The sequence below is a fragment of the Oryctolagus cuniculus genome, chromosome 11 (genome assembly GCF_051225735.1).
Source record: "Oryctolagus cuniculus isolate XC-2025 breed Fujian yellow rabbit chromosome 11, ASM5122573v1, whole genome shotgun sequence".
Lineage (NCBI taxonomy): Eukaryota > Metazoa > Chordata > Mammalia > Lagomorpha > Leporidae > Oryctolagus > Oryctolagus cuniculus.
Window position 1 is genome coordinate 58,584,688 of NC_142877.1, and position 20,274 is coordinate 58,604,961.

Consider the following 20,274-nt stretch of genomic DNA (forward strand, 5'->3'; position numbering starts at 1 on the left):
TGCACCCATGGGAGACCAGGATGAGTACCTGGCTCCTGCCATCGGATCAGTGCAGTGCACCAGCCGCGGCGGCCCTTGGAGGGTGAACCAACGGCAAAGGAAGACCTTTCTCTCTCTCTCTCTCTCTGTCCACTCTGTCAAAAAAAAAAAAAAAAAAAAAAAAGAGAGAGAGAGAGAGAGAGAGTACCATACCACATATCACTGATCTGGAAAAAGATCAAAATGCAGAATTCAAAGTACAGAAACAGCATTCTGGGGAAAACCTCCCCCAAAAGCTCTTGATCCCTGAAGCCTATATTGAGTTTATTCTTTACCTATAATCCTACTACTTGTAGTTTTCTTGGTCCCATTTCGTTCTGTGAGAAAGGGGAATAAAGAATTAAAATTTGCACATGGCCTACAAATTGTTACTATTTTTCTTATCAATAGTTTTTAAAAAAAGATTTATGTATTTGAAAGGCAGAGTTACAGACAGGCAGAGGCAGAGGCAGAGAGAGAGAGAAAGATCTTCCATCCACAGTTCACTTCCCAAATGGCTGCAATGGCTGGAGCTGCGCCAATCCAAAGCCAGGAGCCAGAAGCCTCCTCCGGGGTCTCCCATGTGGCGGGTGCAGGGGCCATAGGATCTGGGCCATCCTTTACTGCTCTCCCAAGCCATAGCAGAGAGCTGGATAGCAAGTGGAGCAACTGGGACTCGAACCGGTGCCCATATGGAATGCTGGCACTACAAGCAGTGGTCTTACCCACTACACCACAGCACCAGCCCCTCAACAGCCTTTGAATAGAATTTATTATTATTAAAGATTTATTTTATAAATCTTTTTTATAAAGATTTTTTATTTTTTTGGAAGGCAGAGTTACAGAACAAGGAGAGACAGAACGAGAGAGAGATCCTCCATCTGCTGGTTTACTCCCCAAATGGCGGCAACAGCCAGGGCTGGGCCAGGCCAAAGCTAGGAGCCTGGAGCTTCTTCTGGGTCTCCTACATGGGTGCAGGGGTCCACAGATTTGGGCTATCTTCTGCTGCTTTTCCAGGTTTATCAGCAGGGAGCTGGATCAGAAGTGAAGCAGCCTGGTTTCAAGCTGAACTGGGATGCTGGCTTTGCAGGTGGAGGCTTACCCTGCTCCATCACAACACCGACCCCAGGAACTGTTATTTGAGTACACCTGAATGGATCCCAAATGTAGGGGGCTGGTATGGTGGTTAAGCCACCAGTTGCATCAGCATCCCACATTGTAGGGTATGAGTCCCAGCTGCTCCACTTTTGATCGGCTTGCTAATAATGCACCTGGGAAGGCAGAGGAGGATGGTCCAAATACTTAGGGCCTTGCCACAGGTGTCAGAGATCAGGATGGAGCCCCTGGCTCCTAGCTTTGGCCTGGCCCAGATTTGGCTGTTGGGGCCACTTGGGGAGTGAACCAGTAGATGGAGTATTTCTCTGTACCTCTCCCTGTCACTCTGCCTTTCAAACAAATAAATAAATCTTAAAAAAAAAAATTAAAAAAAAAAAAAAAAAAGGATCCCAAATGTAATCAAGCAGGCCACTTACCCAAGAATCTAATTCTACCATTACTCTTTTTAGAATATTCTACCAAATTTCTCCACCATAGCTTACAGTTCTTTAAATTCCATGTTAGTGATGTCCTATGAACATCCCTATAGTTATTCTTATGGAAAAGGTCTGTACACTCAAATCCTAATTATAACCCCTTAAGAAGGCTGGTGACCAAATTATAAATCCATGATCTTCTTCCTTCTCTCCTCATCCCAAAGGCTAACTTCTACACCAAAGCCCAGTGCTGCAGGGAAGGAAAAAACAACAAAGATTTCTTCATAATATATTTCAGATGGTGGAAGGGAATCAAGACAGACTTAAACAGGCCTTCCAAAAGCAAATGAACTGAGAACAACCTGTCATCAGAAGTCACAATGAAATCTGAATGCTGGGAAACACTGCGACTCCTCTTCTTCTTGACTCTGTCTCAGTTTCCTCTTTGCTATCTCAACACATTCCAATGACAAGCTCCTCAAAAACAAGGCAGGTGCTTCATCTCTCTCTGAAGTGTTTCATTCTCAATCAATGAAGACCAAAAATAAAATACTAAAAAATTCTGTGTAGCTACCCAAGAATTTTCCAGCTACCATCCAGAACAATAAGTAAGTGGGATATCAAGTTTGCTTTCAACCTCTTAATTCTCTGACACTCTATAACACAGACCGTAATCATCAGGGAAGAAAGCTGGCTAAAATTACAAATCTAGAAGAAACCTAGTAATATTCTAGTGGACAAAAAAGGAAGATGTACTAAGGTCAACAGAGATAAAAGAAAATGTAACGTCTCAAGAATCAGTAACACATGCCTCCCACATTCCTGGAAAGTGAGAAAAAGGCATCAAATACACCTTTAGTTTCTGGCTTTGTGCCTGGGCTTTGGCTTATTTTTGCTTTTCAAAAGAACTATCTACCAAGCTGGATTTCCTATAATTTCCTAAAGTATCCAGTTTTACCTTCCTAAGTATGTCAATGTTTGAAAATACAAAACAATCCACTCAGCTTAGCTACATCAGTTAACACTACAGCTCTAAGTTCAGACTTAAGTTTTTTTTTTTTTTAATCAAAACTAACATCCTTTGACATGTATTAACTAAGCTGCTTTCCCATCTTTATTCCCTCTATCTGTCACTCCTTTCAAAGAAGTTTCTTATGTGCCAGGTCAAATCTTGTCCTTTACTAACAGAATTGACCCAAAGACTATTTCTCTTTGGAGGCACGGAAAACTGACAGAAAAAAACAACCAGTCAAGCACAGGACTGAAAACCAAGCTGGTGATCAATCAGAACCAACCAGGCAGATCTTATTTATCTGGGTTTTGTTTTGTTTGAGGGGGTGGGAGGTTTCTTAGCCCATAGTCACCATGAGGCTTATACGAGAAAAGGCATGCCATTCTGTCTTCAAATAGTTCCAAAGAGCTGGAGGAGACAATTTACAGCCTCTTGTGTAAAAAATGTCTATAAATGCCAGGGCTATTCTTTGCCCTGTCACTTCCCATTATCCTAAACCAACAACATTCTATTCATTGAGACTTGAGCTGGAAACGTGAACAGACAGACTTCTCTTGGATAGGGGAAAAGGAGAAGATGGTTCGGAGGAGATATGAGGGAAATCATATTGAAGTTTCTCTATAGGTCCTAATGGGTATAGTATACTAGTGGAGCTGAAAACTGATATATATGAGTAAGTCATACAAAAGTCAGCCTAGAAAGAATTGCAGAGATTGTTTCCTCAAATTTGTAATAATTTAAGCAATAAATCTAAAATATAAAAAGCTAAGTAGACCTTGACAGTATAATTTGTTTAAAAAAAGTAGTCATAAACACTACTTGATTCATGTCTGTTATGCTCCCACATACTTCCTCTTTATTCAGACACACTGGTCTGCAGCCAAGTTCACTGAAGAGAAATCTGCAAGCAAGGTCTTAAGTTGGATCAAGTAAACTCAAACACTGTATCATCGGAGACAGCAAAGGTGAGTATCTTACTGTACTGTTCAGAATCCCAGATGGAGTAGAGGTATGTCCACATTAACTACTAACCTCCACTGTTTGGCGTGTCCAATAAGGTAGGCACTAGCCACATGTCACTGTTTAGAATAAGTTCTATTAGGTAATGTTGGTTTACACAGTAAAACATCAGCACTTCTGGGACATTATGTTTTACAGTGAAAATTAGAGCAAACTGTTAAAATTAGTGCGGCTCTGAAAATTGAGATTATGATCAAGGTCAAAGTGATCCAATAGTAAAAAAAAAAAAAAAAAAAAAAAGACATCTCAAAAAGTCACTGACCTGCAAGCAAAGAAGTCCCTGGAAGAAATCATATATATTCCAGTATATTCCAGTAAAGCACTACTTAAAACATGGTCTCTGCTGGTTTCCAAACTGTTACAATTTGTAATACATGTAGGAAATGAAAAATGCTTATAAACTTCTGGAGCACTTTTAACAATGCAGTGATATTTTAATCACTTACAAAAGTATCACTCTGTAGGCCAGAACTGTGGCACAGAGGGTTCAGCCACCACATTCAATGTTGGCATCATCCCATACCAGAGAGCCAGTTCTGAGGCATGGCCTACTCTGTTTCCAATCCAGTTGCCTGCTAATGCACCTGGGAAAGCAGCAGAAGATGGCTTAAGTCCTTGGGCCCCTGCAATCCACATGGGAAATCTGGAAGGAGTTCCTGCCTCCTGGCTTAGGCCTGGTCCAGTCCCAGCCATCACAGCCACTTGGGGAGTGAACATCTCTCTCACCATGTCATACTCTGACTTTCAAATAATTTTTTAAACATTTTTATTTATTTATTTGAGAGGTAGAGTTACAGAGAGAAGCAGAGAGAAAGGTGTTCCATCCACTGGTTCACTCCCCAAATGGCTGCAACGGCTGCAGCTGAGCCAATCTGAAGCCAGCAGCCAGGAGCCTCCGTCACATCTCCCACGCAGGTGCAGGGGCTCAAGCACTTGGGCCACCCTCCGCCGCTTTCCCAGGTGCATTATCAGGGAGCTGGATCAGAAAAGGAGCAGCCAAGACACAAAGCAGCACCCATATGGAATGCCAGCGCTGTAAGTGGAGGCTTAACCTACTACACCACAGTGCTGGCCCCTCAAATAATTTTTTTAAAGATGGGAAGAAGGCTTTGGCCTGACCCAGCCCAGGCTATTGTAAGCATTTGGTGAGTGAAACGGCAGAGATCTCTGTCTACCTGTCTCTTTCTCTGCCTATCAAATAAAATTAAATTTTTAAAAATAGGAACTAAGGGGCTGGCGCCGTGGTGCAGTGGGTTACTCCTCCGCCTGCGGAGCCGGCATCCCATATGAGCACCGGTTCTAGTCCCGGCTGCTCCTCTTCCAATCCAGCTCTCTGCTGTGGCCTGGGAAAGCAGTAGAAGATGGCCCAAGTGCTTGGGCCCCAGTACCTGCATGGGATACCAGGAAGAAGCACCTGGCTCCTGGCTTCAGATCAGTGCAGCTCCAGCCGTTGCAGCCACTTGGGGAGTGAACCAATAGAAGGAAGACCTTTGTCTCTGTCTCTCACTCTCACTGTCTGTAACTCTACCTCTCAAATAAATAAAATCTTTAAAAAAAAAATTTAAAAAAAACCTGGGAACTGAAATCTTATCAATGACCAGCCACAACACAGAAATAACTTGACTCAATTAAGGCCATAAAGCAAATTTACTGACAAAAATAGGTTAAAAAAAAAAAAGGAGGAAAGTTAATATTTACTGAAGGTCAAAGTGTCACTATAGTAGGCATTTGAAATATACAGTTATTTGCTCTTCACCAACAGGGTATTAGATATTACTCCAAACTTTAGATAACTGCTTAAAGTCACAAAGTTAATTGTTTAATAAATATATCTCTTTACTCAGACTCCTGTGGGTTAAAACTGAAAAGTCAAACACAGCAAAAGATCCTAGGGAAGGGAGGAGAAAGTCATGAAACACTATAAAAATTTCTGGGTAGACAGAATAGTGTGATGGGCAAATTCCCTATATGTGTCCATATAAGCTAAGTGGCAAGAAATACATGTTCAATTATTTTTTTTAATTCTGGAGACACACACACACACACACACACTCAATTAATTCCCTGGAAGATGGGGTGAAGCCACTTCTGGGGTTCTCAGATATCCTCATAAACAAAATGAGATTGGTGAAAGTAGGAGCAGAAATAGATAGCACCCTACCCACCTTGCCATCAAGCATCAAGCACAACAGAATGACTTTTGCTTTATAACACGTTTTAAAACAGTTCTTGCCAATTAAGCTGCATACCATGGCACATGCTCTGCCTACCTCTCAATTCCTAATTTTTTTCTTATTTCACATAAACAGTAACAATCTCAGTAAGCACTTATGTAGTCTTAGCACAATGCCAGGCACATGGACTTGATGTTGTATTTCTGGTAAACATAAAAAATGTAAATTAAAGAGAAGGATGCAGTCCACAGTGGCACAAGTGATTTTAGTGCTTAGTGTTTTTTTTGTTTTGTTTTGTTTTTTTCCTAAGCAAAAAACACAATCAGGGGGCAGGTGTGATGCAGCCAGTTAAGCAATCACCTGCAACACCCACATCTCACACTGGCGTGGCAGCTCAAGTCCGGGCTACTCTGCTTTTACTCCCTGATAATTGCCTGGGAGGCAGCAGATGATGGCCTAAGTCCTTGGGTTCCTGCCAACCATGTGGGAGACCTAAATGGAGTTCCTTAATCCTGGCTCTGGTCCAGCCCAGGCCTAGCTATTGTGAGCATTTGGGGAATGAACCAGCAGATGCAGGGCATCTTTCTCACTCTCTCTCCCTCTGTCACTGTGCCTTTCAAGTATATAAATAAATCTTCTTTAGAAACCAAAAAAAAAAACAGTGGCTGGCACAGCAGCACAGTAGGTTAAGCCTCTGCCTGTGGCACTGGCATCCCATACGCGTGCCAGTTGAGTCCTGGCTGCTCCATTTCCAACCCAGCTCCCTGCTATTGGCCTGTGAAAGCAGCGGAAGATGGCCCAAGTGCTTGGGCCCCTGCATCTGTGTGGGAGAACCAGAGGAAGCTGCTGGTTCCTGGTTTCAGCTCTGGCCCAGCTCCGGCTGTTATGGCCACTTAGGGAGTGAACCAGCAAATGGAAGACCTCTGTCTCTTCCTCTCAAATAAATAAAATAAATCTTAAAAACAAAACAAAAAACAGTGTCAGGACAGTTCCTTCCAATGACTTTCTAGGGAGCTAAATATTTTCACACTAATGGTGGAAATAGTATTTCTTTTTATGTATTTATTTGAGAAGCAGAGTTAGAGAGAGAGGGACAGAGAGAGGTGTTCCATCCCCTGCTTCGCTTCCCATATGGCCACAACGGCAGTACTGGGCTTGAGAAGAAAGGAGCTTCTTCCAGGTCTCCCACACAGGGTGCAGGGACCCAAGCACTTGGCCATCTTCCACTGCCTTCCCAGGCCATAAGCAGAGAGCTGGAACAGAAGAGGAGCAGCCAGGACTCAAACTGATGCCCATACGGGATGCCAGTGCTGCAGGTGGAGGCTCAGCCTACTACACCACAGAGCCAGCACCAGAAATAATATTTTAAATGATGGTTTTTCTGGTTTGAAATACCCTGCTACCTATTCAACAACCAAGAAACACTCCCATTCTCTAGGCAAACAGGAAAAACCTTTTTTTTTTTTTTTTAAGATTATTTATTTATTTATTTGAGAGATAGAGTTACAGACAGTGAGAGTGAGAGACAGAGAGAAAAGTCTTCCTTCCATTGGTTCACTCCCCAAATGGCCACAACCGTCGGAGCTGCACTGATCTGAAGCCAGGAGCCAGGTGCTTCTTCCTGGTATCCCATGCAGGTACTGGGGCCCAAGCACTTGGGCTATCTTCTACTGCTTTCCCAGGCCACAGCAGAGAGCTGGGTTGGAAGAGGAACAACTGGGACTAGAACCTGCGCCTATACGGGATGCCGGCTCCGCAGGCGGAGGATTAACCTACTGCACCCCAGCCCCAGCCCCTTAAGCCCCTTACAGGAAAATTCTTAACAGGCCTAGCAAAACTCCAAAGGCAATTATGCCTCAGAGAACAGATTACTCTACAAAGCATAGCATCAACATTATCTTGCTTAATCAACTAAACTGTTTTAGTTAGCAGAGGGGCAGGAAAATCAAATACCTTTCTTATTTTTGTTCCACAGAACCTCCAAATTTTGTTTCTAGGTACTTTTGACCTAAAGACAGGATTATCTTCTGAACATTTAGTTTCAATTATGTCTGGATCAGAAGTTAAAGCCGATGTTGTTAAGTCTTAACATCACTGCATTTGATATTTTAACTGAGAGAAAAGTAGACCATTCTAACAGCTTGAGTGAAAGCTTACAAACATTCTAGGGAAAAACAATTTGTGAAACAATTCCTATAATAAAACCAATAGTCAGTGACAGAAGGTGATACTCAGGATTATGTGAAATGAAGTGCTGAGCAGTAAGCTACATTTTTAGGAGTCATTTTCAACCCATGCTGCCCTCTCCAGCCATTCTGTTGCTTCAAAAATAGCACTTCCATCCCACCTACCTTACCTTTCTGGAGATTGAAGAGACATTCAAACCAAATCTTTGAGCTCTTTCCTTTAGCTTATCCAGATTAACCTACACAAAGGGAGGAAAAAAAAGCATAGTATAAAAAATCAAAACAGAAAATAGAGAGGTAATAACCATGGTCCAATGCTAAAAGTACTCCATGTGCCAAATTAGGAACCTAAGCACCACCAAATCAACATCACGGATTATTAAAAAGTCTCTTGTAGAGGGGCCGGCTCCATGGCACAGGTTAATACTCCGCCTGTGGTGCTGGCATCCCATATGGGCTCCGGTTCTAGTCCCAGCTGCCCCTCATCCAATCCAGCTCTCTGCTATGGCCTGGGAAGAGAGTAGAGGAAGGCCCAAGTGCTTGGGCCCCTGCACCTGCACGGGAGACCAGGAAGAAGCACCTGGCTCCTGACTTCAGACTGGCGCAGCTCCAGCTGTTGCGGCCATCTGGGGGGTGAACCAACGGAAGGAAGACCTTTCTGTCTCTCCCTCTTGCTGTCTGTAACTCTACCTCTCAAATAAAGAAAGAAAATCTTAAAAAAAAAAAAAAAGTCTCTTGCAGAACGCAGCAAATGATTCAGCCCTGGGGCTGGTGTTGTGACTTAGCAGGTAAAGCCACTGCCTGCAATGCTGGCATCCCATTTGGCAGCCAGTTAGTGTCCCAGCTGCTCCACTTCTGATCCTGCTCCGGCTAATGGCCTGGAAAAACAGTGGAAGACGGTCCAACTGTTTGGACTACTGCTGCCCATATAGAAAACCTAGAAGAAGCTCTTGGCTCCTGACTTTGGTCTGGTTCAATTCCTGGCCACTGCAGCCATTTGGGGAGTGAAGCAGCAGGTAGAAGATCTCTCTCGGCCGGTGCCGTGACTCACTAGGCTAATCCTCCGCCTTGCGCACCGGCACACCGGGTTCTAGTCCCAGTTGGGGCACCAGATTCTGTCCCAGTAGCCCCTCTTCCAGGCCAGCTCTCTGCTGTGGCCAGGGAGTGCAGTGGAGGATGGCCCAAGTGCTTGGGCCCTGCACCCCATGGGAGACCAGGAGAAGCACCTGGCTCCTGCCATCGGATCAGCGCGGTGCGCCAGCCGCATCGCGCCGGCCATTGGAGGGTGAACCAACAGCAAAAGGAAGACCTTTCTCTCTCTCTCTCACTGTCCACTCTGCCTGTCAAAAAAAAAAAAAAAAAAAAAAATCCGAAAAAAGAAAAAAAAAAAGGTCTCTCTCTATATATAACTCTTTCAAACAAATAAATCTTTTTTGTTTTTATTTGACAGAGTTACAGACAGTGTGAGAGAGAGAGAGAGACAAAGAAAAAAAGTCTTCCTTCCATTGGTTCACTCCCCAAATGGCCGTTACAGCCGGCGCTGTGCCGATCTGAGACCAGCTTCCTCATGGTCTCCCATGCAGGTGCACGGGCCCAAGCACTTGGGCCATCCTCCACCGCCCTCCTGGACCACAGCAGAGAGCTGGACTGGAAGAGGAGCAACCGGCACTAGAACCTGGCGCCCATATGGGATGCCAGCACCGCAAGGTGGAGGATTAACCAAGCGAGTCACAGCACCGGCTCTTAAAAAAAAAAAAAAAAAAAAGATCCAGCCTTGCTCCTTGCTCCTTCATCCATGGAAGGTGACAAGAGCCTAAGGAGGTAAAATCAAAGCAGGGCAAACACTGCTTGGAAAGGCAAACGTGTAAATCATTACCTCCAAGTAAGTGCATCATTCACAGTCCAAAATCATAATTACCACACAGCTTACGTAAGCAGTTCTTAACACTATCATCAAGCAAAGAGAACTCTCAAGTGCTCAGCAGCTCTAAGGGTGAGATGCAGAAGAAGCTACAGGGCTGAAATTGAGGTGGTAGTTGCCAATAATCTGCTCTCTATGGCAATCTAGGCCTGGAAAGTGTGCACCAGTGGTGCGGAGGTGGACAGAGTATGCACCTGGTGGCATCAGCACTTTTTGGCTCATCTCCTCACCCCGTCCCAGGACCCCAGGTGTTTTACTAGATCACAGTTGACCACTGCCAGCTTCCCTGGGAGGGCCACCAGGTCTTCCGTTTTTCTCAGAAATATCTTTTTTCTTAAAAAAAGATTTATTTATTTTATTTTAAAGGCAGAGTTAACAGAAAGGCAGAGGCAAGCAGAGAGGTCTTTCATCCACTGGCTCACTCCCCAAATGACCACAATGGCTGGAGCTACGCCGATTTGAAGCCAGAAGTCAGGAGCTCCTACATGGGTGCAGGGGCCCAAGCACTTAGGCTGTCTTCCACTGCTTTCGCATGTCATAGCAGAGAGCTGGATCAGAAGTGGAACAGCCCAGATTCAAGCCAGTGCCCATATAGGATGCTGGCACTGCAGGTGGTGGCTTTATCCGCTACGCCACAGCACCAGCCCTCTTGGAAACATCTTTACAGCCTGTCTCGGAAGCCTCTCTCTACTCTCATTTCTCTTCTGGATCATCGGCACACTCCCGTGTGCTCTCCTTGCTTAAAGTGCCCTCCTTCCCTGGGCCTCAGACATGCCACCTTGTGTTTCCTGTTCTATCCCTTGGGCTCTCCCAGCCTAGGATGACCTCCCTGTTCCCTGCTCCATGACCAACCACTTGTCAGTCACAGTCCTGCAAACTCCCTCATCTACCGCTTTATGCTGGGTATGGCCAATGCTGGCCACATAAGCATGGGGACAGTGTCCTACTCTCTTGGCACTCAAAAAGGACTTTGTAAGTCATCACTGAAGGCATATATGAATGGGAAGCTTGTATCTAGTCTTTGGAGTGTTATGGTGTGCTGTTTTCTGATACAAGGATTGGCAATTTTGGTGGCTTTACTCTAGGTGAGGGAGCAAAATACAGGAACTAAAATGCTTTATTCTGATGGAAGAAGAAAATCCTTAGGAAGAACCTTTTACTGTCACTATCAGAGCAAGTAATACATTATAAAGAATGTAATCAAGGATGGTTGTTAAAAGAAATGGTGAAAAATCAGCACTGATACTATGCTAGAATCAGATTGGCAAGCAAGGCTGTTAGCAAGCCATCCAACAGAGTGAGGGGCAGTTTTGCTATGTATACACACAATCTCTAAGATTTACCCACAGAATCCTATGGCTAGGTGTGCAACTCCTGAGGAAGACTTTCGCAGCATCTTCTGCGTACATGCTTCTGCATACAATATAAAGCATCTTTCTGTTTTTAGAAAAATGTTCTTTCTCAAAATTTGATTAAAGCTCAAATAATAACATCTGTCAAATAAACAGTCCACTGAAGCACTCAATCCTCTTCTCTCCATTTTTGTGGAAGCTTTAGTATACAAGACTTGTTATCATAATGGTGTTTAGGACGTCTTCATTAACAGTAACAATAATTTAACATTTCACCTTTATTGGCAATACTGAACAATAACCCCAAAAGCAGGATTTCATAAGGCTGAATGTATGAAAACACTTCATAAAGTTTGTAGAAAACAATTAAAATATTGTTTATTATAGTGCAAAACATTTTTTTTTTGACAGGCAGAGTTAGACAGTGAGAGAAAGAGAGAGAGAGAGAGAGAGAAAGGTCTTCCTTCCATTGGTTCACTCCCCAAATGGCCGTTACAGCCAGCGCTGTGCTGATCTGAAGCTAGGAGCTTCCTCCTGGTCTCCCATGGGAGTGCAGGGGCCCAAGCACTCGGGCCATCCTCCACTGCCTTCCCGGGCCACAGCAGAGAGCTGGACTGGAAGAGGAGCAACCAGGACAGAATCCGGCGCCCCAACTGGGACTAGAACCCGGGGTACCGGCGCGGCAGGCAGAGGATTAGCCAAGTGAGCCTCGGCACTGGCCTGGTGCAAAACATTTTGCAGCCAAGGCATAATTTTTTTCAAAACATATATTTTCCATTAACTTTTTGAAGTTCCTTTTAATTTCACCATAGCATTTCTATTTTCTTTTTTTTTTAAGATTTTCTATTTATTTATTTGAGAGATAGAGTTACAGATAGTAAGAGGAAGAGACAGAGAGAAAGGTCTTCCCTCCGTTGGTTCACTCCCCAAACAGCCGCAACAGCCGGAGCTGCGCCGATCCGAAGCCAGGAGCCAGGAGATTCCTCAGCGTCTCCACACAGGTGCAGGGGTCCAAGTACCTGGGCCATCCTCTACTGCTTTCCCAGGACACAGCAGAGAGCTGGATGGGAAGAGGAGCAGCCGGGACTAGAACCAGCACCCATACGGGATGCCGGCGCTGTAGGCAGAGGATTAACCTACTGCGCCACGGTGCCAGCTCCTCTTTCTATTTTCTAAACATGCTAACTAGTCACACTGGTCCAGTAGGCCATTCTTATACTATTACTTACTTTGATTTTAAATTTAATAGGCAGTATTAGAAAATAGTAATATCTACAAGTAGAATTCATAAATTTATCTCCAAATTCTCTTTTAGTAATAACTAGACATTAACTAAAGCACCAAACAAGATCTAAAAACTGTACCATAAGAAGGGTTATATGAATTTTCTACTAGCTAACAAAATCTATATATCTTTTCAAAACAAGAGTGGTACAAAGAAAAATATCTACCATTAACTTTTGAAGATGTAGTAACTTTCGGACCTCTCAGTACCTCAAACAATTTTTTTAAAATTCAGGACATGTAACGCTATGCCAAAAACAGTCACTGAACTCGTGATTTAAGAATTTCTTCTGATGTGGGGAAAAGGATGAGTCTCTGACTTTAACTGTATGCAGCTATGACCTGGCTCATCAAAGGATAAAAAGATTTCTTACCGTAGGCTTGGTGTCAGATGACAGACCTAAGAAAAAAAAGAAAGTTTCATTTAATATTTTTTTGAGGTCATAAAGGAAACCAATAGTCTTCAATCAAATTAGCCTAAAGACACTACAAATGACAAACGGCTTTTATCTTATGATGAGAAGAAAAAGGCAAAAATCACAGTTAGAAAATAAGTCTGCCTTCATTATTAGTGGGAACATGAAACAATAAAGCTACTTGGAAAAGCAATTTGGTAGTTCTTTGGGTATTCAGCCTAGTGACTAAGATGCCTACGTGCTTGGGGAAGCAAGGCTCAGGATCCTGACTCCAGTTTCCACCTACTGCACTCCCTAGGGGACAAGGTGATGGCCTGATGAGTTTCTTACCACCCACAAGGAAAACCTGAATTGCGTTTCTGTCTCCTTGCTTCAGCCTGGCCCAGCCCAGCCCAGTCCCACCCCCATGGAGCATGCATCTGGGGAATGAACCAGTGAATGGGTGCACTCACACATGAGCTAACAATTTTTTTTTAAAAGGAAAAAAAGTCAAACAGTAGAGCCGTATAACCCAACAATTTTATATACTCAAGAGAAATGAAAACACATGTCCACATACAAACTTGTAAAGAAAATATTCACAGCATTATTCATATTAGACAAAAAATGAAAACAACCCAAACATCCATCAATCGATGACTGGATAAATAAAATGTGGTACATCCATGAAATGGAATATTAATAAAAATAATGAAGCAGTGACACATGCTACAACATAGATGAACCTTGAAAACATCAGCCAGGCCGGCGCCGCGGCTCACTAGGCTAATCCTCCGCCTTGTAGCGCTGGCACACCAGGTTCTAGTCCCGGTCGGGGTGCCGGATTCTGTCCCGGTTGCCCCTCTTCCAGGCCAGCTCTCTGCTGTGGCCAGGGAGTGCAGTGGAGGATGGCCCAAGTGCTTGGGCCCTGCAGCACCCCATGGGAGACCAGGATAAGTACCTGGCTCCTGCCTTTGGATCAGTGCGGAGCGCCAGCCGCAGCGCACCAGTCACAGCGGCCATTGGAGGGTGAACCAACAGCAAAGGAAGACCTTTCTCTCTGTCTCTCTCTCACTGTCGACTCTGCCTGTCAAAAATAAAAAAATAAAAATAAAAAATAAAAAAAAAAAGAAAGCATCAGCCTAAGTTAAAGAAGCCAAGCACAAATGATTATTTATTATGATTTCATTTCTATGAAGGCAAATTTTTTTTTAAGATTTATTCATTTATTTGAAAGGCAGAGTTACAGAGAGGGAGAGGGAAAGGGAGAGACAGATCTTCTATCCGCTAGGTCACCCCCCAAATGGCTGTATGGCCAGAAGCTGGGCTGGTCCCAAGCCAGGAACCAGGAGCTCCTTCCAGGTCTCCCACATGGGTGTAGGGGCCCAAGCATCTGGGCCATCCTCTGCTGCATTCCTAGGCACATTAGCAGGGAGCAGGAATGGAAGTGGAGCAGCTGGGACTTGAATTAGCACCTATATGGGATGCCAGCACCGCAGCTGACTTCACTTGCTATGCCACAGCACCAGCCCTGAAAGGCAATTTTCTATAGAGAAAAAAATGTGGGGCCAGTGCTGTGGTGTAGTAGGTTAAGCCTCCATCTGCATTGCCAGCATCCCAAATGGGTGCTAATTCAAGCCCCAGTTGCTCCACTTCCATTCCAGCTCCCTGTTAATGTGCCTAGGAATGCAGCAGAGGATGGCCCAGATGCTTGGGCCCCTACACCCTTGTGGGAGACCTGGAAGAAGCTCCTGGTTTCGAATTGGTCCAGTGCCAGCCATTGTGGCCATTTGAGGAATGAATCAGCTGAAGGAAGCGCTCTTTCTCTCTTTAACTCTGCCTCTCAAATGAATAAATAAATAAATAAATCTTAAAAAAAAAAAAAAGTAGTTGCATAGCGTTGAGGGGAGAGAATAGAGAATACAGGGAACAAATATTAATGAGTACAGACTTTCCTTTTGGGGTGATGAGTATTTCTTTTATTTATTTATTTATTTATTTATTTATTTATTTATTTTTTGACAGGCAGAAAGGACAGTGAGAGAGAGAGACAGAGAGAAAGGTCTTCCTTTGCCGTTGGTTCACCCTCCAATGGCAGCAGCGGCCAGCGCACCGCACTGATCCAAAGGCAGGAGCCAGGTGCTCCTCTTGGTCTCCCATGGGGTGCAGGGCCCAAGCACTTGGGCCATCCTCCACTGCACCCCCGGGCCACAGCAGAGAGCTGGCCTGGAAGAGGGGCAACCGGGACAGAATCCGGCACCCCGACTGGGACTAGAACCCGGTGTGCCGGTGCCACAGGTGGAGGATTAGCCTAGTGAGCTAAGGTGCTGGCCATGATGAGTATTTCTAAAATCAGACAGAGATGATGGTTCACAACTCTCAGAATATAGTAAAAAAAAAAAAAAAAAGTGAATTATATACTTCCAATGGATGAAGTACATGGCATATGAACTACTAATAGCATTTCAGTAAAGCTGTTACAAAAGACAGAGAGAAGTAATAGCTGGACAAATATGTCAAACTACCATCATGAATTAAAATTATGGCATCTTAAGGCAATGTTCTGTCCTAAAATTATCACTAAAAAAGCAACAATAAATTGGCCAGTAGGCTAAACCCTAACTTAATAAATATTTATTTCAAATTTTTCAAATGCCCTCAACAGTTGGGACTGGAATAGATCAAAGCCAGGAACCCACAACCCAGTCCAGGTCTCCCATGCGGGTAGCAGAGACCCAAGTATTTGAGCCAACACTTGCGGCCTCTCAGGATGTCCATTAGCAGGAGGATGGATTAGAAGTGGAGCCAAGTCTCAAATCAGGCACTCTGATACGGGATGAGGGCATAAAGTGGCTACTCAGCCACTTAGCCAAACACCTACCACCCAACGGCATGAATTTTAAAAACAAAAAAGGGACAAGCATTTGGCATGGTAGTTAAAATGCCCACATCCCATACTGGAATGTCTGTGTTCACATCCCAGGTTCCCTACTGTGCAAACCTGGGAGGCAACAGGTGATGGCTCAAGTACTTGGGTCTCTGCCACCCACATGGAAGGCACAGATTAGGTTTGGGCTCCTGGCTTTGGCTTCAGTCTCACCCAGGCCCAGCTGTTGTGGGAATCTAGGGAATCAACCAGAGGATGCAGTCTCTCTCCATTCCTCTGCTTTTCAATTAAAAACTAAAATAAATAAAGTTAAAAAACAAACAGAAAAGTACTCAAAATCCTACCAACCAGACTGTAACTGCTATTTTAGTATATATACTTCTAGTATTTTTTCTTATCCGTACATGTACTATTTACTTATTTATTTGAAAGTTGGAGGCATAGAGAGGGAGAGACAGAATCTTCCATCCACTGTTTCACTCCCGAAATGGCCAAAACAGCTAGAGCTGGGCCAATCCAAAGTCAGGAGCCAGGAGCTTCTTTTGGGTCTTCCACACAGATGCAGGCGCCTAAGCACTTGGGCCGTCTTCCACTACTTTCCCAGGCCATCAACAAGGAGCTGGATTGGAAGTTGAATAGCCGGGACTCAAACCAGTGCCCATGTGGGATGCCAGCAATGCAGGTGGAGGCTTAACCCATTGTGCCATGGCGCCAGGCTCCATTGTATGATCTTCTATTATACTATGCCAGATATTTGCTTAGTCAATTCTCCACTGAATTTTTAGTTGTTTCTAGTTATGACTATAAATAATGTTATGGGTTCTAGTCCCGGCTGCTCCTCTTCCAGTCCAGCTCTCTGCTGTGGCCCGGGAAGGCAGTGGAGGATGACCCAAGTGTTTGGGCTCCTACACCCACATGGGAGACCAGGAAGAAGCACCTGGCTCCTGGCTTCGGATCAGTGCAACACCGGCCGTGGCGGCCATTTGGGGAGTGAACCAACGGAAGGAAGACCTTTCTCTCTGTCTCTCTCTCTCTCACTGTCTATGACTCTACTTTTCAAATTAAAAATAATAATAATAATAATGCTCATGGCTGTCTTTAAAGCACATCCAATATTACTTACTTGAAGGTACTTAGGAGGAAAACTATTAAGACAAAGGTACTCTTTTCTCTTTCATTTCCTTTTATAATAGCCAGTGACAACTGGATAGGCATAGAATAATTTTTTTTTTTTTTTTATTTTTTTGACAGGCAGAGTGGACAGTGAGAGAGAGAGAGAGAGAAAGGTCTTCCTTTGCCGTTGGTTCACCCTCCAATGGCCGCTGCGGCTGGTGCACCGCGCTGATCCGAAGCCAGGAGCCAGGTGCTTCTCCTGGTCTCCCGTGGGGTGCAGGGCCCAAGCACTTGGGCCATCCTCCACTGTACTCCCTGGCCACAGCAGAGAGCTGGCCTGGAAGAGGGGCAACCGGGACAGAATCCGGCACCCCGACCGGGACTAGAACCCGGTGTGCCGGCGCCGCAAGACGGAGGATTAGCCTAGTGAGCCGCGGCGCTGGCCAAATAATTTTAAGCTTTTAAGACACTAAAATAGGGACAGGTATTTAGCCTAGTGGTTACAACACCACATCTGGGAGGCTGGCATGTGGCACAGAAGGTTAAGCTGCTGCTTGGGCCTGCATCCCATATTGGAGAGCCAGTTCAAGCCCTGGCTGTTTGGCTTCTGACCCAGCTTCTGGCTAAAGCATAGGAGAAAGCAGCAGATGATGGCTCAAGCACTTGGGCCCATACCACCAACGTGGTAGACTAGGATGGAGTTCCTGCCTCCTGGTTTTAGCCTAGCCCAGACTGTGGCCATTAAGGTAGTAAACCAGCAGATGGAAGCTCTCTGTCATTCTGCCTTTCAAAAAATAAAGCCTCCAATCTGAAATGCCAGCATCCCATATTAGAGCACTAGTTTGAGTTCTGGCCATTTAGCTCCCAGTTATTTCTCCTGGGAAAGCAGTGGAAGGTGATCCAAGCAGTTGGGTCCCTGCCACCAATGTGGAAGACCTGAATGGAGTTCTAGGCTCCTGGTTTTGGCCTGGCCCAGCCCTGGATATTGCAGTCATTTGGGGGAGTGAACCAGTAGATGGGAGATGTCTACTGGTTCACTTTGTCTCTTCCTATCACTCTTTCAAATAAATAAAAATTAAAATCTTAAAAAAAAAAAAGGTTATATCACACACTGGAGTATACGGGTTTGATACTTGACTCCAGCTCCCACTTCCTGCTGATGCAGATACTGGGAGACAGAAGGTGATGGCTCAGTAGCTGGATCCCCATATAAGAGATCTGGATTGAGATTCCAGCTCCAGGTTTCAGCCTAGACCAATTCTAGCCACTGCAGGCATCTTGGGAATGAAAAAGTATATGGGAGCTCCCATTTTTCCTCTCTCAGCCTCTTAAGTAGAAGAAAGAAAAAGACGACTAAAAAAAGAAGGCACTAGAAACTGCTCTGAAGATGTTCAAGGAATGAATGGCAAATGCTGGTACTTTCCATTCTTTCGTAACTTCGGAACCTTTTTTTTAATTGGCCAGAAGGCTCAGTATGATTTTATCTAAAGCAAAGAGGTGAATACCATAATCTATTATGGGCTTCTAGAACTAACAAGTTTATATTAATTTGAAGAAATCAAATCTGTTGTGTCGGCAAATAAAGAATATAGACAGCTTTCTTCTAAGAGTTTCTTTATCCTTACCTTTTGTTGGAACTGAAGAAATCCCAAACCTGCAGAAAGAAAAACAAGCTTAATTTTAGGAAGCCATTCACACTCCTGGTTGTCTGTGTCCGTGTCAAGTGTACACATGACACTTCTCCCTTGTGATCTCCAGCTTTGCAATCATTAGCTAATTCTAACAACCTCATGAAAGAGGTTCAGTTTACTCTCCTTCTCACCAAGGTCCACAGAATAAGCTAAAAGGAAGCCTTACCAGAATCAGGAGTAGTAGTCAGTTCTTGGCTTTTACATATTACAAAAAATCCTGTTCAATAATAAAGATCTATCTACAGCTACTGCACCCAAATCAGCAGAGATGTTCTGAGTACAGCCCAAAAGAGTGCATTTCTTTATAGCAAGGCTTATATTCTATTGAAAATTTATATATATGTATATATGTGTGTATACATATACATATATATATAAAACCTAGGATTCACCTTCATTACTATTACAATTTCAGGTCCACAAGTCTAGGAACACTCACCTAGCTGCCCGAGCAGCTTTCTTACTCTCCAAGCTCACAGGTACATTGAATCGTTCAGCCCTCTTCTGCATTCTCTACATGATAACAGATGAAAAAAAAAGGAGAAAAAAATTCAACTTTTGGCTTCAAGAAAGTTGGTTAGAGACAGATATCTTAAGAGTACCAGTAGTAATTTCTTAGGGTCTAAACTGATAATCCTGGAGGATAACAGGTTGTGTCCAACCTAGAGCTTAACTCAATAGCCTTTTCCAGAAAGCAAGCACAAAGAGACTATTATTACATTGATTCCCTCAAAAACAAAAGGGTGGAATAAAATAAATAAAACCCACATTCTACATGAAGTCAAGAAGACAAAAGCTGTGTTTGGTTGACCTTTCAAAGGGGATCAAAGGAACAGCTTGGTTCCAACACTAGCAGCACTCTTCCATGGTTAGAAATGAGGCAGCGTTGTCTTATGCCATTCTAAGAGTTTAATAACCCTCTACTTTGAAGGTACAAAATCAAACACAAGATCTCAACTGGAACCTAGTTTCACAGATCTTAAGACAAAATCCAGAGAAATTTTAATCTCACCTGTTAGCAAGTAGCAATTTAAAAATAACATCTATGTTCGTTATTTTTTCAAGGTATACTCCTCCTGAATTGTAATCTTAAACTTGTAAACATTTTAGAGAGTTACCAGGAAGACTACAGTATTTTACACAAAAGGACTGCAGCTTCAAAGGTGATTATCTACTATGCCAGCTCAAATATTTTCCCAAGAGTAATTGGTAGAAAAATGTACCAACACCAATATCTGTGAATACTGATTTTTCTGCTTATGATTAATTTTTTAAGTGATGCAGATAAAGAGTAAGAAACAGAACACAGAGATTGCTTTTCTACTAGGGAGCAGAATACCCACCTCAGTCTGTGGTATTTCAGATGTAATTTTTACCACTTTCTTTTCTGCTGCCCTGCAAGAGAAGAGACTTTTAAAAATACGAAAACTGATATTCTAAACCAAACCTTAGACACACATAAGAAAGTTGTCTGAGTCATGTCCTCTGCCCCATATGTCTCGGCCACCCCTTAGCCCCAAGAAACATGAAGTTCATTAGAACTTTGGTTCCTTGAGAGGAGTTCAAGTAACGGACTAAGCTACATGAGCTAAGGTCTAAGAAATCAATCAGGACAAAGTCTGCTTAAATATACTGGGCTGAAGGGAAATACTCAAAGGATATCAGAAACCATCTCATTTTCTTTTAGGG

General features: G+C 43.8%; 1 protein-coding gene across 14 annotated transcripts in view; it reads right to left on the bottom strand.

Moving 5' to 3' along the window:
* Positions 1 to 20,274, bottom strand: part of SARNP (SAP domain containing ribonucleoprotein) — a 62,887-nt gene that overhangs the window by 19,602 nt on the left and 23,011 nt on the right. For 12 of the 14 annotated variants that reach the window (XM_089308466.1, XM_051832845.3, XM_089308467.1 and 9 more), the window contains 5 exons: positions 19,929 to 19,980; positions 19,025 to 19,098; positions 18,520 to 18,548; positions 12,874 to 12,899; positions 8,113 to 8,181 (listed from right to left, as the gene is read on the bottom strand). In XM_089308466.1, coding sequence (XP_089164592.1) covers positions 8,113 to 8,181; positions 12,874 to 12,899; positions 18,520 to 18,548; positions 19,025 to 19,098; positions 19,929 to 19,980 — 250 coding nt within the window. Of the gene's footprint in view, positions 1 to 8,112; positions 8,182 to 11,478; positions 12,276 to 12,873; positions 12,900 to 18,519; positions 18,549 to 19,024; positions 19,099 to 19,928; positions 19,981 to 20,274 lie in introns of those variants that run through there. The other 2 variants (XM_070052360.2, XM_089308465.1) reach the window with 1 other exon arrangement.